The sequence below is a fragment of the Bos javanicus genome, chromosome 10, assembly GCF_032452875.1.
Source record: "Bos javanicus breed banteng chromosome 10, ARS-OSU_banteng_1.0, whole genome shotgun sequence".
Classification (NCBI taxonomy): domain Eukaryota; kingdom Metazoa; phylum Chordata; class Mammalia; order Artiodactyla; family Bovidae; genus Bos; species Bos javanicus.
Window position 1 is genome coordinate 35,797,029 of NC_083877.1, and position 24,212 is coordinate 35,821,240.

General features: G+C 44.4%; 1 protein-coding gene across 2 annotated transcripts; it reads right to left on the minus strand.

Annotated features, from left to right (window-relative positions):
• Window positions 1-9,035: 9,035 nt before the first annotated feature.
• Window positions 9,036-18,899, minus strand: CCDC32 (coiled-coil domain containing 32). 2 transcript variants are annotated; one of them, XM_061430791.1, is made up of 4 exons: window positions 18,444-18,899; window positions 16,441-16,696; window positions 13,382-13,538; window positions 9,036-10,025 (listed from the first exon to the last, which is right to left on the minus strand). In XM_061430791.1, exons 1-4 carry the CDS (start codon window positions 18,765-18,767, stop codon window positions 9,887-9,889), a joined length of 876 nt encoding a protein of 291 aa, XP_061286775.1. In that variant the 5' UTR covers window positions 18,768-18,899; the 3' UTR covers window positions 9,036-9,886. The 2 variants fall into 2 exon arrangements, with proteins under 2 accessions (XP_061286775.1, XP_061286776.1); XM_061430792.1 differs by having other exon boundaries at window positions 18,271-18,511.
• Window positions 18,900-24,212: the final 5,313 nt, after the last annotated feature.

Genomic DNA, 24,212 nt, shown 5'->3' on the forward strand with positions numbered 1-24,212 from the left:
TTTGAAGTGTCTCTATGGCCTTGAGTGAGGTTTCTTGGGGCCTTTGAGTTCTTGGTTGTGCTTAGCCTTTTCTTTTTAAGATATAGTGAGAGGAAACTCAGAGCCCATCCAGCCTTCAGCCTTCCCTGGCCTTGAACACAGTATAGGACGATGGAGCCAATGTCCCTGATGTCACTGTTTCCAGCTCACATGTGGATGGAGAAGAGAGCAGGTGCCAGCTTAGAGGGCCCAGCCCGGTGCCCCCAGCCCAGAGAGCCCAGAGAGGGAGTCAGGCCCAGAAGGGAGACTGGAGCCCAGTAGAGCTGTGGGTGGACACTCAGACAGGGCTGTGCTGAACTAGCCAACCGGCAATGTGCCGTCAAAGGTTCTACACTGGAATGTGCACCACGGAGGCTGGAATGTGCAAATCAAAGGTCCCACGCTGCCCTGGAAAATAGGTCTGCGCCTGGGTGGGAAAGGGGCTGTAGCAGATGTTGTTGTTAGTGCCCATGTCCTTCCAGCCCACTTTTGTGTCCAGCTGCAGCTGCAGTGGATGGTTCTGACACAGCCTCTCTTCTGTCAGAGGCTCTCCTCAGCCCCTGCCAGGCAGCCCGGGAGTCTCAGGAGCTTAACTCTCCCAAGGGCAAACCTCAATCAACAAGGGAAGGCACTGGTGGAATTACTTTATCACTCGGGAGGAATTCTGATCAGTGATCTGTATGGTTCCTCAGAGTGGTCCCAGGAGGACTGAGCTGTAAGTACCCAGAGTGGTCCCCTCAATTCAATTTCCCCATCTCATTGCTCCCTCACTCCTACTCAGCCCCTAAAATAATGCCTACATCCAAGTCCTTGTCTCATGATATGTATTCAGAGAGCATAAATAGCATGAGTGCTGTCTTTCTGTGACCTTCAGAGCCAGAGTCAAAGTCAGTTCCCTTAGGGCTGAGCTAAGATAAGAAGTGTTGGAAAGGGACTTCCCTGGTGGCCCAGTGGCTACGACTCCCAATGCTGGGGGACCTGGGTTTGATCCCTGGTCAGGGAATTAGATCCTTGCATGCTGCAACTGAGAATTTGCATATTGCAACTTCAAAAATCCAGAGTGCCACAACTAAGACCCTGTGCAGCCAAATAAATAAATATTAATTTTTTTTAAAAAAGTGTTGGAAGGCTCTGTTCCTGACTGCTGGTTGGTAGGTGATCAGGTATTTGTTGGAAGGGGTCATTATCATCTAGGGAAGGAAAAGCACTCACCAGCTCTACCTCCCAGATGTTGGGAAGGCCAGGGCAGACTTGTTAGCAGCAAGCTTACATAGATCTCCAACAGACAGCCATGAACTGTTGTAACTGGGAAGGAACCTCAGGGGGGTTACCTGATCCAATTTTCCAGCAATTTGGGAATTCCCTTTACAACCTCTCTGACACTTGCTTAAACACCTCTAGTGACAGGGAACTCACTACCTTCATAAGTAAGCATTGTCCATTCTTGGATAGCTGTTAGAAAGTTTTTATGTTAAATGGTCATTGGCCTCCTTGAGACTTCTCCACACTGGACCTAGTTGTCCTTTATACTTCGATGTCTCATCTTTCTATCCAAGGCTGCTCTGGATATTCTAAGGCCAACCATGGCTACTACATCTTCTCTTCTCTAGGCCAAAAACTCTTATTGCCCTGATTCTTCAAATGACTCAATCTTCTGAGCCTCCTCATCCTGGACCCCTCCTCCAGGGAGCACTGTGATTTGCTAACATTCCTCTTTCAGTGTGGTGCCCCAATGATGCTTTGGAGCAGTACGACCAGTACAGAATGTATTTTTCACTACTATGGCCCTAAGTACATTTCCACTATTGATTTCTAGAATTATAATTTTTTGGCAGGTACACAAGTGGGCTTCCCTCATAGCTCAGTTGGTAAAGAATCTTCCTGCAGTGCTGAAGACCTGAGTTCAATTCCTGGCTTGGGAAGATCCCCTGGAGAAGGAAGCGGCAATCCACTCCAGTATTCTTGCCTGGAAAATCTCATGGACAGAGGAGCCTGGTGGGCTACAGTCCATGGGGTCGCAAGAGTCAGACATGACTTAGCGACTAAACCACCACCAACACTGTTGACTCAACTGAACCGAAGGCACTGAATGTCTGTGCTTTTGGCTTCTCTGCATCCCTTTTGCTTTTTTTTTTTTTTTTAAGATTTATGTGTTTATTTTTGGCTGTGCTGGGTCTTTGTTGATGTGTGGGGGCCTTCTCTAGTTGCAGGAGCAGGGGCTATTGTTCATTGCTGTGAGTGGCCTTCTCATTGTGGTGGCTTCTCTTGTTGCAGAGAACAGGCTCTAGGCATGCACGCTTCAGAAGTTGTGGCTCTAGAGCACTGGCTTGTTAACTGTGGCGCATAAGCTTAGTTGCTCTGCAGCATGTGGGATCTCCCCGGACCAAGACCGGATCTTCCTGGATTGCACTCATGTGCCCTGCATTGGTAGGCAGATTTTTTAACCCCTGGATCACCAGGGAAGCCCCTCTTGCTCTTTTTTTCAGGTAACAGCAACTCTTCCCCCACTTGCCATTCTCAAATGGGTCTGGTCTAATTGCCAACCCCCAAACTCTGTACCTATTACCCTGGGGTTGGACCTAGGCTCAGACAAGAAATGAGTATCCTTTCCCTGGTCACAGTAATTGTTTCAATAAGCATGTGACCCAAGCCAGGCCAATCAGATTCCTTCCCTGAGATTTATTATATAGAGCTAGAAGGGAGAGCTCTACCTTTGGATTTGCTAAACTGGGATGATGTGCAGAACTCTCTGTGCCACACCAACACACACATCAAAGTTTACAGTGAAAAAAAGACTGAAGATACTGTTTGAGTCCTTAGATCTAGCTGGCCTTGAGGCCAGCTCCACTTCTGTTTTTCCCCGTCAGTGTCCCTTTATAGCTTAATCTAGTTTGAGTCTAGCTTCTGTTAGTTCCTTTCTCAAATTCATGGATTCTTTCCTCAGCTGTGCTACCTATTGACAAGCCCATTGAAGGAATTTATCTTTGATATCACATGTGTTTTATTTCTAGCCTTTCCTTTCCGCTTTCTTTTTATTTCTTTGGCTGTGCCGGGTCTTAGTTGCAGCACACAGAATCTTCGATCTTCACTGTGGCAGCAGAATCTTCAGTTGCAGCATGTGGGATCTAGTTCCCTGACCAGAAATTGAACCCGGGCCCCCTGCATTGGGAGCATGGAGTCAGCCAGGGAAATCCCTCCACTTGGCTTTCTTACAGTTTCTGTGTTTGTGCCAAAATTACCCCTTTGTTCATGTAAGCTGCCAACTTTTTTTTCCAACAGGCTGTTTAACATACTAAGTTGTTTCTATTTTTAAAGTTCCTGTCTGATGGTTTCAGTATCTGTGTCATTTGCCAGTCTAGCTCTGTTGATGTATCTTTTGACAATGGATTGGATTTTTTTCTTTGTTGACTTTTTGTATGTTTTGTAAATTCTTATTGAGTGCCTATCCTTTGTAGAACAGCAGAGACTGAGGTAAACGGTATTTCTGCCCGGAAATGGTCACGCCTCTTCTGTCCGCAAGTTGGTCTGAGGGGTGGGCGCAAGATGGAATTAATCTAGTCAGGAGTCAGGCAGGGTTTGGATTTTGTTGCTGCTGTCATTATCTCAGTGTGTCACAGACACATCCTTCTAGTGATGCTGCTTAGAGTGGAGACCACGTGTCAGAGGGTTTTTCTGTATTCCTGTATTTTTCTGTATTCCTGCTCCACTCTCACCTTTTCAGCCATCCCAGCATGCCAGCCCCTCGACCCAGAGGATACTCCCATAGCTTGCTCTTTGTTGCTAGGCTCACGGGGGTTAGAGCAGGGTCTCTGACATCCTGCTTCTGCTTCAGTCTTGGGCAGGTCCTATGTGAGTTTCAGAAGTGGATCTTTCTCAGTATTTCTGCTCCTGCTCCCAAACTCCACCTCCTACCTGTGGTTGGTTTTGGGTCAATCTTTCTTCCCTTTCCCCTAACAGAACAGACCTTGGCTTGAATTTTCAGCCTGAGATAGTTCCCTGCTTCTCCCCTTGGAGTAGAGGTCTTTTGCTTCTGTTTTCCCCAAAAAAATCAATGGGTTTTCAAGTGTCAAAGAAGGACAAGAAGGTTTTTTTACCCTTCACCTAGAAGTAGATGAGGGCTTCCCTGGTGGCTCAGTGGTAAAGAATCCACCTGCCAATGCAGGAGACGTGGGTTCGATCCCTGGGTTAGGAAGATCCCCTGGAGAAGGAAATGGCAACCCACTCCAGTATTCTTGCTTGGGAAATCTCATGGACAGAGCAGCTTGGTGGGCTACAGTCCACGGGTTGCAAAGAGTTGGACATGACTTAGCAACTAAATGAAAACAATAACAACTTAAGCAAAACTCTGTTGCCCCTCCCTAACTTAAGGCTGTTGCTTATTGGAGAAAAGGATTGTGGGAGCAGCTGAGGCCTTTTGCCTTCCCCCAGCACTGCCTTAATCAATATATGCTTGCACCACCAAAGAGGAAAGTTCTCTCATTTCCTGCCCTGCTCTCACTTTTTCTCAGGAACCTCAGGGGGAGTCAGTAGAATAAAGCGTGCCTATGAGTATATAACACCCCCCGTGTCTGGAATGGTCTCCAGCTACCCTAAACTGACATGCTAGCCCATGACACCCTAGCTTTTAAACATTTGTTAAAATTTTTGTTGGTTTCATCTTACCCGCTTGTATGACAGCCACCCCTGTTTCCTGTGCTCTGCTAAAGTTGAAACAGTTCCTGTGTGTGTGTCTCTCTCTCTTGAAGGGGCTTTACTTAGTTGCCTGGTGACCTCAGCTTTCTGAGGACTCAAGAAAAGCTGTGATTTTGTCGATTATCTGGCTATTCCTCATTGTTAAGGTGGCAGTGATGTTTTCTTGCAGCATTGTTCACCCTCGGTAGAAATACAAGTCCTCAAGTCACTGTCACCTCTTAGGGAACTGCAACCACCTCACAGCTGGTGCCTGCACCCAATTTTGTTCCCCTCCATGCTACATCCAGCATAACTATTAAAATTTTGTAACCATCGGAAACTAAAAGGGGCTGCAAATTAGCTATAAAATCTGAAACCTAGGTTATGGGGTACACACGCACTCAGTCGCGTCCAACTCTTTGTGACCCTTCATGCTGTGCCCGCCAGGCTCCTCTGCCCTTCAGATTTTTCAGGAAAGAATACTGGAGTGGGTGCCATTTCCTTCTCCAGGGGATTTTCCCAAGCCAGGGATCAAACCCGCATCTCCTGTGTCTCCTGCATGGGCAGGCGGATTCTTTACCACTGAACCACCAGAGAAGCCCAGGTTATGGTGTACCAGTTATCTATTGCTGAGTAACAATCCAACCCAAACCTTAGTGGCTTAAACCATGACATTTACTCTGTTCATGAATTTATAGGATTCACAGGGACAGCTTGTCTCTGTTCCACTTGGAGTCAGCTGGGGTAGTTTGAAGGCTGAGCCTGAACTTATTTGAATCACTGGGATGGGAAGACTCAAACAACTGGGGGCTAACCTGTGGGAGCCCCTCTGGCTCTCTGCCGGGCCTCTCTTATATGGAGGCTTCGAGGTTGCCAGACTTCTCACATGCTGGCTCAGAACTACCAAGGAACATTTTGAGAGAGAAAGAGAGAGGTCCCAGGTGGAATGCTTTTATGACCTCGCCTCAGAAGTCACATTATTTGTGCTGTGCTCTATTAGCGGGGCAGTTACATAGGTCTAACTGGGCTCCAGGGGAGGGAATATTGACCTCACATCTCAGCGGAAGAGTGTCCACACCACACTGTAAGATGAACGTGTGGGATGTGATATATTGATAACGGCCATCTTTGGAAAATACAAGCTGCAATACATGATTCTATTTGTTCTATAGTAGTGAAAAAAATAACTTCAAAGAAATCAAGCTAGAAAATAAAAACACAGAAAAACCACAGAGCCATCTGATTGCATTATTTCGTGTCGACACATCATTTCCAAGTGTGAATTTGTGTTCCCCTCATCAATTTAAACACGTCAAACCCATGGCAGCTATAACCATCTTTCTAGATGCAATCCTGATCCTGTCACTGATCCTCTTAAAATGACCCTTTAGCTCCCTGTTGTTCCCCAAATAAATTCCAAACTTCCGAACGTGGCTTATAAGCCCTTCACACCTGGCCTTGCTTATTAATTTCCAACCTCACCTTTGATGCTGCCTCCCTTGTCCTTTATGCTCCAGCTACCCTGAACGTCTTGCCAGTATCCAAACTTTGTTTGGCCTTTTGTACTTGCTGTTTTCCTCTTCTGGGACTTTTCTCTGCCACCGGGCTCTTACACCTCTCGTCTCTCCAGCTGCTATTCTTTTTTCTGGACTTAGCTTCCCTAACTCGAGCTTCCTCCTACCTCCCACCTAACTGGCCTAGGGCTCTCATCTCTCCTTCCCATATGCTCTCAAAGCACTCTGTGCCTCTGCTGAGGCCCTCCAGCACCAGTTAACCAGGCTGCATCACCCCCTCCATCAACCCACGTGGGAAGATAGTTTTATTTTATTCCCCACTGTGCGCAGTGCTTGAAGCATGGCAGGGGCTCAACAAATATTGGTTACAGAAATGAATCTGTGCCTTAAATAGCCCACTAGGTTCAAGTAAACATCCCTCCCACAAGCCTGAGATAGCTTCGGCAGGGTCCCGTCTTGAATGTTATAACTGAGGTAGGACCAAAGCTGGTTGGGAGAGTTTGGAATTTTCAGGAAAATATCAGCTGCTTTATGTGGCTGGAGCTGTTCCTAGCTTTGGAGGACTCATTCCAAGGCAAGGCCAGGGAGTAGCTCCAGGACATTTTTCCTCTTCCCACAATAGTCCTGGTGGGCAGGCCTGCCTGACAGGGACACACCTCAGCAACAGCTGGTAGGATGTTTGTTTACTTGCTGTGCTCCATTCAGAGCCTATTTCTGGAGCAGGTACTGGACGCAAGCCTGTGCCGTTCCAGCACTGATCTTGCCAAGCCCTGAGCCAGGAGAGACAGTGGCAGTCACTTACCTTATCTCCCTGGCTCCAACCCAACCTTCTCTGGATATACCCAGTCATGACCTTTTTGCCCTGCTGGGAATTGCCCTTCTCTGCCGCTAAGGTTTAGCAGTAAATATTGCTCCATGTGCTCTTTCTGTTTCATTAAGGACAAGAGGAAGGAAGAAAGTTAAGGGTGATAAGAAAGGCTCTCTCAACTCATAAATTTTACTGATTTGAGGAAGTCTTAACTGGAGTTCCTTGGGAGTTCCCAGGGTCAAAGGAAACAGATCAGCATTTTTGACCAATAGAATTTTTCCTATGGTTAGTCTCATTTCTGAAACGGGACTAGAATACTAAGAGGTCATTTGACTAACTTAACGATCCCACAGTAAGCCACAGCATGGATAAAGATAGCACCCCAGACTCTTGGTTTCAAATTTAGGACTGATACATCCATTGCCTAAGTTAAATTTATATTAAAAAGCTAGCTTTGGAAACTAATACCAAATTTTTTGGGGGGGGGGGTAAATAGTTTCACCTTGTTTTTAGACAAATCACTTAAGTTGTCAGCTCTAAACCAATTAAGAAACCACTGGACTCCCTTCTGTGGAAGCCTGTCTCTGCTAAGAGTGAAGTGAAAGAGCAGCCAGAAATCCAGGCCTTCCCCTCACCCCAGCCCCCAGTTTTCACCCTGGGCTAACCACCTTTCAGCCCTACAGTTCCTTCTCAGCTCCTCTAAATCAACTCCACCTTTATTCACACTAAGATTCCTGTTACTTAGGTCGAAAATAGGAGAAAGGGAAAAGGCAAAGTTGGAATCCTGCCTGAATGGGAGTAACGCTGTTTTCTGGTTCAGAAGCATTCTCTAACCATCGATGAGCAGCTGCTCTTTGGGAGAATATTTCAGACCTCACTGCTTTTCTTCTTAAATTGTTGTTACTGAGGAAAAATAATTTTGTTTATCATGCAAGGAGAAGGAAATCTTTTTTTTTTCCTTTCCTTTTTAAACATATCCATTCATCTGAAAGCCATCAGATGGTTCTTTAGGAACAGTGAGGGCTGGCACCTGAACCAGGCAGAATCCTTTGCAATTTTAGTCCAGGACCAGATGATTGTCAGTGCCTGGCTTCCTCCAAGTGTTTGGGAAACAGAGGGTCACTCACTTTATCAAAGACATCCTACTAATAAAAGGCAGTAGGAATAAAGTTAACACCAGTAGTCAATGGCAAAAAAAAAAAAAAAGGGAAAATAAATCAGGAAATTATGACAAAAATATTTATATAACCTGATTGGTTCCCATCCTTTTGGACAAGGCAAAATTTCTGCTGCTGCTGCTGCTAAGTCGCTTCAGTCGTGTCTGACTCTTAGCGACCCCATGGACTGGAGCCTACCAGGCTCCTCCGTCCATGGGATTTTCCAGGCAAGAGTACTGGAGTGGGGTGCCATTGCAAAATTTCTAAATCTACTTGAATTAGAAATGAGCAAATGTTCACTGGAGATTTTTATGGCTACCTGTTTATCATTAGGGATTTGGAACCTACTACCCAAAAAGAGGCTCCACTGGAGCCATAACCCCAGAGCTCCTACCCTCATAGCACTGAAGTTTGGCTTGTCAGAGGGCACGTGTTAAAAGAGGAATCTTCCCTGGTGGTCCAGTGGTTGAGAATCTGCCTGCCAATACAGGGGACCCCAGTTCGATCCCCACTGTGGGAAGATCCTACATGCCCAGGGGCAACTAAGCCCATGTGCCACAACTACTGAAGCCCATGTGACCTAGAGCCTGTGTTCCACAAGAGAAGCCACCGCAAAGAGAAGCCCACGCACTGAAACTAGAGAGTCGACCTCTTCTCTGCAACCAGAGAAAGCCTGCTCACAGCAACGAAGACCCAGCACAGCCATAAATAAATAAATAAACAAATATATATATATTTTTTAAAAAACAGTAATCTGGCAGAGGTTATCAGCTCTCCTGCATTGACATGTGTTTGTCTTTAACTCCTCACTGCCTGGAAGCACCTCCCTTGGAGGAATCGGGTTAATAACACCACACACACGGCTAGTTTGAGGAGAAGAGTTTTATGTGGGCGATACAAACTGAACAAGAACACCATAAACAAGGAAGGAAGCACAGGCTCAGCCAGGAAAGCAGCCACAAGGAGCAGGCGTGGAATTATCCAGGAGCGGTTTCAAATACCAACACCATATTTACATGTCTAATTTGGAACCTGGCTCTTTTTAAGCATCAGAGGAAGTTAGGGGAGAAACCATGCATGAGATTAAAAATATATATACATGTATACACAGAGACACCAACATTTTCACACTTCTTTCATTCATTTTCCCCACAAGAAACAAATCAGACGAAGGAAAAGCCCAGCCTCTTTTCCCTAAAGTCCCTATATTTATTATGGAGTTGGCAGAAGCCCCAGCTGGGGCTTGGATTCAAGGAGGCAGACTTCACTCTCTTTCACTCTACACACCCCTGACAGTTTACCAATGGAACACTTGGAACATGGGCAGGAACGTTCAGAAGAGGCAAGAAAAAGTACAGCTCATTTAACTTATGCATTATATACAAGGGCATCAGTTTTTCCCAATACCTTCACACTTCATCCTTTACTAGGTTCTTAGCAGACTTCTGACCTGCAGCAACAGAGCTCAGACAAGCTGTGAGACATAGAGTAAGGTGGTACTTTGATCCAGTGCACACTGGGTCAGTCACTTTACTCAAGACAGTCACACATGCCAGGCCCTGGCAAATCCTCAGGGGGCTGTGGCTTCGTGCTTGGTGGAGTAGAAGGCTGGGCTTTTTCCCTCCCTAGATACCTCCTTGCTGCCGCCGTCACCACCAACGAGTGCTCCGCTTTTCCCTCCGGACCCAAGACAGCTGCTGGGCGTGTATGTGTGTAATTTATTGTTCTGCTGCTGTTGGCTCGTCCCCGGGCGCTGGCTTCTCAACCTGTGACTCTGGAGGAATCAGATACTGGACCTCCTCTGTACTGATGGCTACCTTATCTGGCTGGAGCCACCTCTTGAAATGTTCCAAGGTGCTAGGAAAGAAGAGGAGGACAGTGTGACTGCATCAGACTTCACTGACTAATTACTTAATGATTATCTCAGATACTCCAAGACTGCCTTCCCACCCACCACCGATTCCTTCCTACAGTGGTTTTTCACTGCTAACACAGGGTGCGGGGCACAACAGCTCCTCTGACAGCTGTGCATCCTAGCAGCTCCATGGTATAATTTACCCGCTAGGGGGCACTTGGGCAATAAGCAGCACTAGCCCCCCTTCAAAGGCAGTTTCTGAAGACTTAATGAGAACAGCTGAAGAGCCTATGCCTGTCTGGGCTTTTTTCCTCCAAACTGGAGAGAAGAGAAATTTTCAAGGGGCAGGAAACATTTCAAATAAATACCAAATTATTGCATGTTAAGTTGCTTCAGTTGTGTCCGACTCTTTGTGACCCCATGGACTGTAGCCCACCAGGCTCCTCTGTCCAATGGGGATTTTCCAGGCAAGACTACTAGAGTGGGTTGCCACGCCCTTCTCCAGGGCATCTTCCCAACCCAGGGATTGAGCCCACGTCTCTTATGTCTTCTGTATTAGTAAGGCAGAAACCTGAGCATCTTGGTATCTCTGATACCTGAAGTAGTCTGAGGCTCAATTATACTTACAGCACTTAGTTGCACTAAGTGTGGTTTGTTTGGGTGTTTTTGTTTATTTAGTTCATTCTATAGCAAGATGCCAAGCTGGAAACATCTGAGTAGCAATATCCCCCACAAAGGAATGGCCACTATGCCAGGGGGCTTTTTTTCATTTGGATCTGGGGGAAGGAGGAGGGCTTCCCTGGTAGCTCAGCTGGTAAAGAATCCACCTGCAATGTGGGAGACCCTGGTTCGACTCCTGGGTTGGGAAGATCCTCTGGAGAAGGGGTAGGCTATCCACTCCAGTATTCTTGGGCTTCTCTGGTGGCTCAGATGGTAAAAAATCCACCTGCAATGCAGGAGACATGGGTTTGATCCCTGGGTTGCGAAGATGCCCTAGAGGAGGGGATGGCAACCCATTCCAGTATTCTTGCCTGGAGAATCAATCCCATGGACAGAGGAGCCTACCAGACTACAGTTCATGGGGTTGCAAAGAGTTGGCCATGATTGAGCGACCAAGCACAGCACAGTGGCGAGGGGGAAGTATCCCCGCCTACCCTCCTTGAGCATCCAGGATCCTCCTCTAAAGGTATTAGACATTCACAGTAAACTACAAATGACCAGAAATAGTGGAAAGCTCATTCTATGCTCTTTAACAGCAAAAAGTCATAAGCCAAGAAATAAAGCCGTAACCAGCAGATTTCAGATACCTACCATGGGGGAGTCATGTGGACAGTAAGAGTTCCCAGCCCATTGCTCCCTTGCCAAGAGCATTCGATGAGGAGGGGTCACCTATCTGGTCTTCACATACGTGAAGAAACACACAACTCCACTACAAAATGGCCTGTGCTTAAAACATACACTTTTAGGTTTAAAACCAAATGCATATCTGTTTCCTGTGCTTGTTCTGAACAGAAAGAAGCATTCCCACAGATGTAGGCTCAAGGCAACGCAATGTGGGTATTTAATCTTCATCTACCACACATTTCATAAAAGGGTTCCAGTTATTACTACAAGGAAGGGAAAACCACATTATTTTAGGTATTAATAAATACACAGAAACATGAACTTGAGTCTTGGTGCTGATCGTATTTCAGAGCAAAAGAATTCCTATTTAAGAATTATGCAAAAGAAAGTTGTCTTTGTTACTCAGAACTGGAAAGGAAGGAAATATTAATATTAGAGGGGAGAGAATATAATACCAAATTATTAGTGGCTCAGGAATCGGTGCATCTTCATCTTTTGTGTTTGGGTCAGTTTACTGGGGAAAAAAAAAGAGTAAATTTTATATTATTTCCTGAACCCTTGGAGGGTAGCTGGCCTGACCTTAGATGCCATCCTGATTTCTGAAGGATCTGGGGCCACCTTGAGTATCTGAGATAATGTAAGTGAAAATACTTCGCAAGTTAAAAAATAAAATGTAACTATGAAGTTCTATTTACATACTGTCCATGATTTCAGCAGCAGTATTCATCTGATACCATGGGACTCTGAAAATCAACGTTAATGATAGGTTGTGAAAGTGAAGTCACTCAGTCGTGTCCGGCTCTTTGTGACCCCATGGACTGTAGCCCACCAGGTTCCTCTGTCCATGGGAGTCTCCAGGCAAGAATACTGGAGTGGGTTGCCATTTCCTTCTCCAGGGGATCTTCCTGACCCAGGAATCGAACCCAGGTCTCCTGCATTGCAGGCAGACACTTTAACCTCTGAGCCACCAGGGAAAGTTAAATCATAGTCCCTAAAACCATATGTTAAAATTCAGGTTTTTATTTCCCTCATTGATTTTCATTTTGAATAATTTCTTAGTGAATTTTAAAATTCTGTTAGGAAGAATAATATTAGGAATAGCTAACACTTTGTACTGACCCTGTGCCAGGCACAAGTTCTAAGTGCTTTATACACAGTAACTCATTTAAGGCTCATAATAACCTTATGTGGTAAGAGCTACTACTCCTGCTTCACAGAGCAGGAAGCTGAGGCACACATGGGTTACTCAGTCAGTAAGTGGCAGAGCTCCTGTGCCCAGTGTCAAGCATCATCCTGCTCTTTGTGACAGAATGCTCTCTCCTCCTTTCTGCATCTGGCCCACCTGCAGATACTGTTTCCCTTTGGTACAAAACTAGAGCCCAGAGGGAGCTCAACGGTCTTTCAACTCTTAAAGCACATTGTCACTTCTGCTCATCTGGCTCTTATGTGCCTCGTTTTGTTAGCTATGTCTTCATATATATTCTTCTCTCCCCAAACTAGTTCTGATGACCAAAAGAAGGGTCTAGAATGTTGTTGCATCTCCCCCTTCATGCCCATGACATCAAGCACAGTCCCTTCACACCAGAGATGCTTAAGAAATTCATTGATTTGTGCTACACAAATTTGAGTGTCTACAATATGACAGAAACTCTGTAAGGCAGTGGAGATTCATAGGTAAGAAGATGGTTCCAGTTGTTGATTGATGACTAGCTTCTCAAGTGCAGTGTGTACTTAAAAATGAAGACGGTGGTTTATTCTCAACTCTGTTCAACCTGTGATCAAGATGTAGATGGGGTATTTGCTTTTTGGAAAAAATATCCTTTCGCAAAAATCTGCCACTGGACTAAGAGCAAATAAAACCACCTTAAAAAGAATGATATTTAGCTCAGAAAAGCTGCTGTTGATATCAACTTATATCTGGACTCAGATGTCACTCTCCCTGACTTCTTTAGAGGAAGAGAAATGCTTTTGGTGAAACATACTATCACCTGGAGCATGTCTAGGAATCAATTACCTCTCATCAGAATCAAGTCCATCCACAAAGAACTCAGATGCTAACTTCTCCTGGAGGAACCGGTCCCAGCATTCCTTCTTTGCTTGGGCCAGGGTTCGAAGCATGTCCTTCGAAGTCACTTCCTGATTTAAACCTTTGATTCTTCTCAGTTTCTTCTCTAAAGAGAGAGGAAGTTGAGCTTAACAAGGAAACTGAATATGAAACAAAAGTAATCTAAAATGCAAAATGCCAACTGAAAAATTCTTATTGATGAGTATAAGCACATTGCTCTCATTTTTTTAAGGACAAATGTACATTTTTCTTTTTCCTTCACAACATCTTCACTCTACATTGTATCAAACAAATGTTTAACTCCAGAAAAGGGAAAACTATAGATTCTCATAAATAAACTGATGGCATGTTTTCTTTGAAATCATAGAAGCCCAGCAGGTATCTCTCTAAAGAAAGCCTGTTTTCCCTGGCGTGCGATGTGTATACTGTCGTCTTTTTTCAACTCCTGAAAATAGTTTTTCTGAGGAGTAAATGGTTGCTGTTTTTTTTTTTTTTATAACAGTGTCATAAAGTGGTTTTCAAACCTCATGAGAAAGAATCAGAGAAAATGGAGAGAGATTCATTCAGTGGTTCATTAGACACTAAAATTAACTTGATGAGAACACAATAATAAGAGACCTTTAAGATCATGATGTGTGATTAAAGTCTTGATTAAAGAAAAGGAATCTCCTAACAGTTTTTTCTAAAAGTTGTTCTACTTGTGTCCTGAATGTTGGAGTCTTAATAAAAGCAAACATCCTATAATCCCTGTGAGAGCAGTCCATATGGCTTCCTGACGATGCATGTTTAGTTACTCTTTGCAGTTTAAGTAAGAACACAAGAAAGAGGGACTTCTCTGGTGGTCCAGTGGCTAAGGATCCAAGCTCCCAGTGTAGGTGGCTCAGGCCAAATCTTTAGTCAGAGAACTAGATCCTACATGGTGCAACTAAGATCAAAGATCCTGGGTGCCTCACTTAGACCTGGTGCAGTCAAATAAATAACGATTTAAGAATAAAGAATCCAAGAAAGGGTATCACCATTTGTCTTCTGCCTTAATTTAGTCTTGCCTCCAACTATAATAAATGGGTAAATGATGCCATTTTGGAGGGGATAAGTGGACATCAAGCCCAGGACCAACAGAAGCTTTATGATTCGCAATCTGGTTTTCATTTCTAAGCAAGCCACATCAACTTGAACCCACTTATCAAAACAAACACCTTTGTTGCTACAAGTTACCACCAAAAGCTCACCATGTAAAAAAAAAAAAAGAACAAACCTACAGTTGATAAATGTTAAATATTTGAGGAGTTTTTTCTCTCCAGGAGGATGTGAAAAGGATTATGTACATCTCACGTTGAATTGGTTAAAAGTTTTTAATTGTTGCTCTTAGTGGATTCTCTGACATAAGTTTATTTGGCAATAAAAACAATCTTTATATTGTTAGACCTTGTCAAGGTGGAAGTAGTCTTTGGGGCTGGAAGAAGTCTTCCCCTCTCTGTGTGCTGAGTCCCTAGTTAGGTGTGATCAGGCAGAAACAGGCACCCTTGCATCCTCCAAACCTGCCTGCCACTGTCACCCAGACTCTGCCATAGGCAACAGAAATGCCTCTTGCTTTCTTCAGGGAAGGACATTTTAATCATCATGTTAACTGATTTTAGAAAAGATGAGTGGAAATTTTAACTTCCTGAACCAGTCTTTACCAATCAAAGACATGACTGATTCCATGAAAGATTCTTCTTTTCCCAGGACACAGAGCACCAACAAGCCAGAGGATCTGGTTCTCCAGCTTCCTCAGACTGTTGCTTCTTCTCCTTACCATCACTGAAGACAGATTCTGACTGCCACAACAGAACTGTTAACCTCCTTGGCCATTACTGCATGGATGACTATCCTATTTCTGATGGCTTCCCAACAAATTTCACATTACACCCTCATCTTTTTCATTAGCCATCATTCCACATGTGTTTTTCTCATATTTTTTCTTGCACATCATTAACCAAATGCTTTTGTTTTTCCAAGACATTTCTTAGCAATATGTAAACCCTATTCTGACTCTTCTTTCTGTCCTTCCTCAAAAGCTTCTTCCAGAATTGTCTTTCCTTTTTCAAATAATTATTCCCAGGTTTGGCTTTGTGACATGTTGATGGGTCTCATGGATGTTTAATAAAACAGGATAACACAATTTTAAAGTTTGGCAATCCTGTCCAAGACTGATATTTGTCTTTCCCCTATCAAGGGACGATCTGCGTCTCTTTCCTGAGTTAGGAGTCTCTCTAAATACTTAAGGCCATAAAGATAAGTGAAGATGCGTCCAGGAAATATTTTAAAAGTGAAATGGCTAACAAGAGGAAGAATGAACTGTATGTCAATATGTTGTTGTTTAGTTGGGAAGTTGTATCCAACTCTTGCAACCCCATGGACTGTATCCCACCAGGCTCCTCTGTCCATGGGATTTCCCAGGCCAGAATACTAGAGTGTTGTCATTTCCTTCTCCAGGGTATGTTCCCAATCCAGGGATCAAACCCAAGTCTCCTGCATTGGTAGGTGGATTCTTTACCACTGAGCCACCAGGGAAGCCCATTATGTCAATATACTCCCATCCCAACAATCATTCTATTAAATATAACAGTTTCTCAAACTGTAGCATCAGAAATCCAAATGGAGCTCTGGGGTCATGACCTTTTTCTTTCAGGAAGGTATAGGTTTGACACTTTTGGGTAACCTGAATACATGAGCCACTAAGAGTAGGTAAGAGTGTTCTGTAGAATGCCAACAAATAAAGCAAAATTTAGATGAAACAGAGGCCAGAGATGACAAAGATTGTTTTAAGGGATACACTGCGAAAAGGGGGTTCCTTCCTAACAACCAACCTGAAACCCCCTGTAGAATTACATCTGACAGATACATGTGGTGAGGGCAAAAAGAAAAATTAAGAATAGAAAACCAGATTTGATGTAACAGAACTTCAACATGCTTCCTTAAAACCTCCAGCTTCAGATTTAAACAAACAAAAAAGCCATCTAACTTACCTAAAGATGCTAAATACACTTCTGAATCCTGCAAGGGAGCCCAAGGCTTTACAGCTGGCTGTGCAGCAAAGTGTGGGGCCTCCCTCTGGCCTGTGCCTACAGGGTAAGAATCCATAAAGGAGTCTGAGAAGGCATTGCTGGCACTGTCCTCTTGGTCAGGATGTGGCAGGCAGGAACAGATTTCAGCCCAAAGATCTGGGCCAGATCTTGTGGTTGTAGAGTCAATGCTTTCAAACATTTTCATTTGGAATCTGAGCTGAAAAACAAAATCTCAAGTGAATAAGAACTGACTTGGGAAGGAAGTTTACAGCCTTTTAATTAGTTTTTCCTAACAAAATTTAAAATGTCTTCTATTACATTCTTATGTTCTGGATAAAAAGATGACAAAAGGGTAATTGGGTTTCTCTTCTGGCTTTGCACTTGGGTTGTTTTCATAATGAAGTCTGTCTTTTAAAATAGAATTTCTATAAGCCAGACACAAAAGACTAAATGATTGAATGATTCCATTTTCATGAGGTCTCTGCAGTCAAACTCACAGAGACAGAAAATAAAATTGTGGTTGGGATGGGGATGGGGTGGTTGGAATGGGAGTTATTGTTTAATAGATACAGAGTTTTAGTTTGGGAAGTTCTAGAAATGGATGGTGGTAATGGTTGTTTGATAATGTTAATACCATTGAACATTACATCTGCTGCTGCTGCTACTGCTGCTAAGTCGCTTCAGTCATGTCCGACTCTGTGGGACCCTGTAGACGGCAGCCCACCAGGCTCCCCTGTCCCTGGGATTCTCCAGGCAAGAACACTGGAGTGGGTTGCCATTTCCTTCTCCAATGTGTGAAAGTGAAAGATGAAAGTGAAGTCGCTCAGTCATGTCCAACTCTTAGCGACCCCATGGACTGCAGTCTACCAGGCTCCTCTGTCCATGGGATTTTCCAGGCAAGAGTACTGGAGTGGGGTGCCATTGCCTTCTCCGAACATTACATCTAAAGATGGTTAAAATGGTAAATGTACGTTATGGATGTTTTACACATATGCGAGCACACACATAGAGGTATTTCTAGGACATTTCCAGTGAGAACAACTGTCCTGCACTTTCCTCCAAAGATCTCCAAGATGTGACCACTCTGTCCTCAACCAATTAAATTCTGTTTTCAATAGGACACAGACTAAAAGTCCTGCACAGTTCCATATACAGTACACCAGGATAATAAAACTGCTGCTTGGTGAAACCTATCTGTCAGAGTACTGGCTCATTGGCTCCTTACATGGAGAAGCTGAGCTATATGCCTCCTGTTCTTATTTTAAAAAAAAAAAAAAAATAGAAAGATAAACATTTTCATCATTTTACAGATGAAAAAACTGAGGATCAGAAGCATAACTTGCCAAAGACACATTACTGGTATAGACTGAATCCTTAATTGGAAACCAGACCCCCGCTGCTCCAAAAGCCATGTTTTTACCCAATAAAACTCAGCCTGTTTGTGACTATACTGAAAATAGCACGAGCAGAGCTAAGAGGGAATAGCTACCCACAAAGCCCTGGGGGCTTTCATAACTCTCTAGTCTAGTAGGATGAACTGACACCTCCTTTCAGGAGAGACCTTTGAGATTAGGAAGGCTGCTTAGGAAAAGATCTGAATAATTTCAGGAGCGAGAGCCCAGGAAGCGCAGGGCCCGGAAGTAAAAGGCCAGATGTGACGGAGGCCCAGTATGAACTGATGCCAAGGGTCACAATGAGGCTCCACTCCCATCCCGAAGTCGTTTGAACCCACCCACACCAAAACTTTGCTAGCATCAGAGCCCTGGTCCCCCGGTCCCCACTAGGAAGTACCGTCCAGAGCGGAGAAAGAACCCTCGTGTCCAGATCCAGGGCCTCAATCACTCCAGCCTCAAGGACTGGCTAGGCGGGACGACTCAGGCCCCCAGGCACCTCTGTGGTATCTCGGAATGCGACCGGAGCCAAGGATAGAAAACGCTGCGCAACCCTGCGCCTCTTCGCCTTACCACAACCGCCTGCCAGCAGCCCGCAAACGCTCGGCTCAGTTTCTTTGCAGGCAGCAGGGAAGAAATAAGGAGGCGGAGTCTCCAGGTGACGGATCCCGGGAGTCCTCCAACCACCGCCCAACTTGGCGATGTTCTGTGCTTCGATTGGTCGAGAGGAGTTCGGCTGGGTAAGGAAGTGAGCTGCATGCGCTTCGGAAACGACGGGCGGGACTGTTGTTGCCTGGATACGGTAGAGCACACACCCTCCGTCCCTGTTTTCCAAGGGACCAGGTTGATTCCACCTACATCAGTGCGTTCCAGCCGCGCGTACACCGCTTTCCACATGATTCCTGCTCGGATAGGGAAGCCCAGTTTCCAAGGCCTTGACTTTTCTTGGTTCCCTAAGCAAGTTAGTCTCCTCAGCAGTTCTCTGGACTGGTGTTGGTCCCCGAAAATTTCAGACCTTAGACACGCAAATTAGAGAACTTAATGCACTTTGAATGGGGGACGCAGGCGATTACTTTCCTTACTCCCACAGGAGATCCCTGTCCTTTTCACCAGTTATGACGCTTTCCCACATTAATTTAGTCAATAGGCATCAAGATCCTGCTGTGTTCCAGGCATTGTGTTAAGCGGGAATTCAAGACAGGTAAGACTTCGTATGGCTCCCAGCTTTATGGCTTAGGAGGAAGCTCCGTGGAGACAGACACGTTTACAAATCACAGCAAAGAGTTATAGAGATATGACGGAAATGTGGCCAGAGTACATAAAGGAGCCAGTGGTCATGGGAGGTGTGTGTCAGAAAGGCTTTGTGTGTCAGAAGATGACCTTTGATATCCTTCAGGGGTTCGCTGAGACATAACCCTCCCAACCTGATCTCCAATTTCCAGGGCCGATTACTCTCTCACAAAGCTATATGTGAGAAAAGACAGTAGCCACCCATCTGTAGAAGTAGGTTGGCTGAGGGTATAGTCTCTAGATGTGTCTGAAGCTTCTCAGTGTGGCTATGGTGGTGATAACTACCACCATGTGAAAGGCAACTACAAGGCACTCTTTTACTTACATTTATGACCATTCTTAGAAAATGCACACAGAAGGAAGTGGAAAGCAAGAAAGTTAGAAAACAAAGGAGCAAATAATAGGCAAGATTTTTGCCAGTGCTTATTCATAGAGAATATATGAGGATGGGTGGTTTCCCAGAGTCCTCCAACTGCTGCCTGACCTGGTGACATGAATCTTGTAGCATCTGATTCATAGAAAGGATGACTATCATAGATTTATGGGTGCTTCATTGAACTGCTCCATAGCCTTTCAAGGCACTTATGAAGTTTTCTCTAATTTCCCACTCACCAAAAAAATACCCTCTTGATTTCAAATTTGGCCACCCATATCTTACATATCTTACATATCTTGATACCAGAATGAGGGTTCCTTTAACAGTAGGCACAAATAGTGGCTAATGTAAAATTGAATACACCTTTCAACTTAAAGTGACAGTTGTAAATTAACAAATGGTCCCCTTTTCTGATAGGGCTGCTCAGGTGGTGCAGTGGTAAACAGTCTACCTGCCAATGCAGGAGATGCAGTTTCCTGGCTTGGGAAGATCCCCTGGAGAAGGAAATAGTAACCTACTCCAGTATTCTTGCCTGGAAAATTCCATTGACAGAGGAACCTGGCAGTGTACAGTCCATGGGGTTGCAAAGAGTTGGACACCACTGAGCACAGCACACCCTTACTAATTCATCCATGTCGTTTGAGTTTAATTAGTGTGTGTGCTGAATAAATCCAAACCAGATCCTGGACTTGCAAAAGTGAAACCATAAGCCCTGATGATCTCCGTCTTCCCAAGGACTGCTCACACTTGGAAGCCACATGACAGCAGTCAACATCCTTCTGTCTTAGACTCTGCTTTCCCACAGTGTGATTAGTACAAATACGTTTTTTATTTGTATTCTCAAGCAGCCTAGTCCTTCACTGAGGTCAGAAACCATGTCTTTCTTACCTTTGTATCTCTGAAGCCAAGTGATGCTTGGCAAATGTTCAAAATTTGTTTGGTGTCTGAATGTTTAAATTAGAAACCTTTTGGTCAAAGACTACACTGAACTGGAGCTAGAGCTTGTGATTCACTCTTCAGTCTCTTCTCCAAGTGGCAACCAGTTAATCTTTTTGGAATGAAAATTGGATCATCACACACACACACAAATTGGATCATCACACACACACACACACACACACACACACACACACACACACACCAGAAACTCTTTGATAATTCCCCATTGCTCTTAAAGGCTTAAATTCTTATCAGAGTAAGTTAGGTAGAGTTCTTAGTTCAAATAATAGAGCTCATTCTAGCCAGTTTAAGCGGTAAAAGGGATTAATTAAAGCTGCTCTGTACAATAAAATTTCTGTAATGATAGAAGTGTTCTGTATCTAAGTTGTCCAATAAGGTATCCACTAGTTTTATGTGATTCTTGAGCACATGAGATGCAGCTTCTGTAACTGAATAGCTGAATTTTAAATTTTCTTTCATTGTAAATAAATAGCCACATATGGCTAATGACTATTCTGTTGACCACAGGATTAAAATATATTAAACAGTTCACAGAACCTCAAGATGGGCCAGAGTCAGACTTGGGGTCTATATAGCCAGGAGTTTCTAAAACTCAGTGAAGGACTTCTCAGGGAGCACCCCAGTGCCACTCAATGTAGATACTGCAGCTGGGCACTGCTCACAGGAACTTCCCCCAGGTTAGTCCCCAATATAACTCCATATATAAATATATAAATCCCTCCAATGCTATCTTGTCAGACATGAATTCCACACTGCCTGCTTCCTCTGCTATTATGCCTCTTGAACCAAAGGCTCTGCCTGATCAAAGGAGCCCAGGTGATGGATGCCCAAGTTGCTAGGGAGTCTGAGAAGCCAGTTTCTAGATCCTACCTCTTGGAAACAGTACTTAATGTGGGAAATTCCCCCACACAAAGAAGAGTGTTGAGAAGATGCTGGATGTCCAAAGGTATGAGAACAGTCTACTTTGCATGGTTTATGTCAGTGCTTTCCAAACTTAAATATGCGGTCAGATCATCTGAGGATCTTGTTAAAACAGAGATTCTCACTCAGGGGGTCTGAAGGGAAGAGGGAAAAGATTCTGCAGTTCCAACAAGTTGCTAGATGTTTCCCACGTTGCTAATTCACAGACCACATTTTGAGCAGCAAGGCTTTATACAATTCCACAAGGACTCCCTCTCTAGACCTCTCTTATAGCTTTCTCCTTGTCTGTATTTCAGACACATTCTGAAACAAACAAACAAAAAAAAACACAAAAAACTTTATTGAAATACAATTCACACTCCATAAAATTCACCCTTTTGTCATGTGGTGGGTTCTCAGAAGTCTTGGCTTATCTTGATTTGGCTGTTTCTGAGCCTGTTCTCCAGCTCTCTTATGAATCCTATGAGGCACTAATATCCTTTCAATAATTCTGTCTCTTATGAAGTTAACTGGAGTTGGTTTCAGTATTTTGCATTTAAGAATTCTGACAAATACATCTTCTGATCCACTTGGAGTTTTAATCTCAGGACAGGAGCATATGGAAGGCAAGTGGGAGATCTCTAGTCCTCATGCTGTTAAGGAGAAGGACAAATGTAAAAATATATTTCCTCGGGTGTGTGTGCTTAATTACATATATGACAGCTTTATTGAGTTACAAGAAGTGAAATTTAGTTGCTCATTAGTGTCTGACTCTTTGTGATCCCATGAACTGTAGCCTGCCAGGCTTCTCTGTCCATGGAATTCTCCAGGTAAGAGTACTGGAATGAGTTGCCAATTCCTTCTCCAAGGGATCTTCCCAACCCAGGGATCAAACCACAGGCCAGGTCTCCCTGTCCATCACCAACTCCCAGAGTTTACTCAAACTCACATCCATCGAGTCGATGATGCCATCCAGCCATCTCATCCTCTGTCGTCCCCTTCTCCTCCTGCCCCCAATCCCTCCCAGCATCAGGGTCTTTTCCAATGAGTCAACTCTTCACATGAGGTGGCCAAAGTACTGGAGTTTCAGCTTTAGCATCAGTCCTTCCAATGAACACCCAGGACTGATTTCCTTTAGAATGGACTGGTTGGATCTCCTTGCAGTCTAAGGGACTCTCAAGAGTCTTCTCCAACACCACAGTTCAAAAGCATCAATGTCTCTGCTTTCTAATATGCCATCTAGGTTGGTCATCTCTTCACGCAGCCTCTGCTTCTTACCTTGGAGGAGGGGTATATCCTCACTGCCGCCCCTCCTGACCTTGAACGTTTAATGGGGAAACAGTGGAAACAGTGTCAGATTTTATTTTGGGGGGCTCCAAAATCACTGCAGATGGTGATTGCAGCCATGAAATTAAAAGACGCTTACTCCCTGGAAGGAAAGTTATGACCAACCTAGATGCATATTAAAAAGCAGAGTCATTACTTTGCCAACAAAGGTGCGTCTAGTCAAGGCTATGGTTTTTCCAGTAGTCATGTATGGATGTGAGAGTTGGACCGTGAAGAAAGCTGATCGCCGAAAAATTGATGCTTTTGAACCGTGGTGTTGGAGAAGACTCTTGAGAGTCCCTTAGACTGCAAGGAGATCCAACCAGTCCATTCTAAAGGAGATCAGTCCTGGGTGTTCTTTGGAAGGAATGATGCTAAAGCTGAAACTCCAGTACTTTGGCCACCTCATGTGAAGAGTTGACTCATTGGAAAAGACTCTGATGCTGGGAGGGATTGGGGGCAGGAGGAGAAGGGGACGACAGAGGATGAGATGGCTGGATGGCATCACTGACTCGATGGACGTGAGTTTGAGTGAACTCTGGGAGTTGGTGATGGACAGGGAGGCCTGGCATACAGCGATTCATGGGGTAGCAAAGAGTTGGACACGACTGAGCGACTGAACTGAACTGAACTGAGGTTGATCATAACTTTCCTTCCAAGGAGTAAGTGTCTTTTAATTTTATGGCTGCAATCACCATCTGCAGTGATTTTGGAGCCCCCCAAAATAAAGTCTGACACTGTTTCCACTGTTTCCCCAACTATTTCCCGTGAAGTGATGGGACCAGATCCCATGATTTTCGTTTTATGAATGTTGAGCTTTAAGCCAACTTTTTCAGTCTCCTCTTTCACTTTCATCAAGAGGCTTTTTAGTTCCTCTTCACTTTCCGCCATGGAGTGGTATCATCTGCATATCTGAGGTTATTGCTATTTTCCCCAGTAATCTTGATTCCAGCTTGTGCTTCTTCCAGCCCACCATTTCTCATGATGTACTCTGCATATAAGTTAAATAAGCAGGGTGACAATATAGAGCCTTGATGTACTCCTTTTCCTATTTGGAACCAGTCTGTTGTTCCATATCCAGTTGTAACTGTTGCTTCCTGACCTGCATATAGGTTTCTCAAGAGGCAGGTCAGGTGGTCTGGGATTCCCATCTCTTGAAGAATTTTCCACAGTTTATTGTGATCCACACAATCAAAGGCTTTGGCATAGTCAATAAAGCAGAAATAGATGTTTTTCTGGAACTCTCTTGCTTTTTCCATGTTCCAGTGAATGTTGGCAATTTGATCTCTGGTTCCTCTGCCTTTTCTAAAACCAGCTTGAACACCTGGAAGTTCACGGTTCACGTATTGGTGAAGCCTGTCTTGGAGAATTTTGAGCATTACTTTACTAGCGCGTGAGATGAGTGCAATTGTGCGGTAGTTTGAGCATTCTTTGGCATTGCCTTTCTTTGGGATTGGAATGAAAACTGACCTTTACCAGTCCTGTGGCCA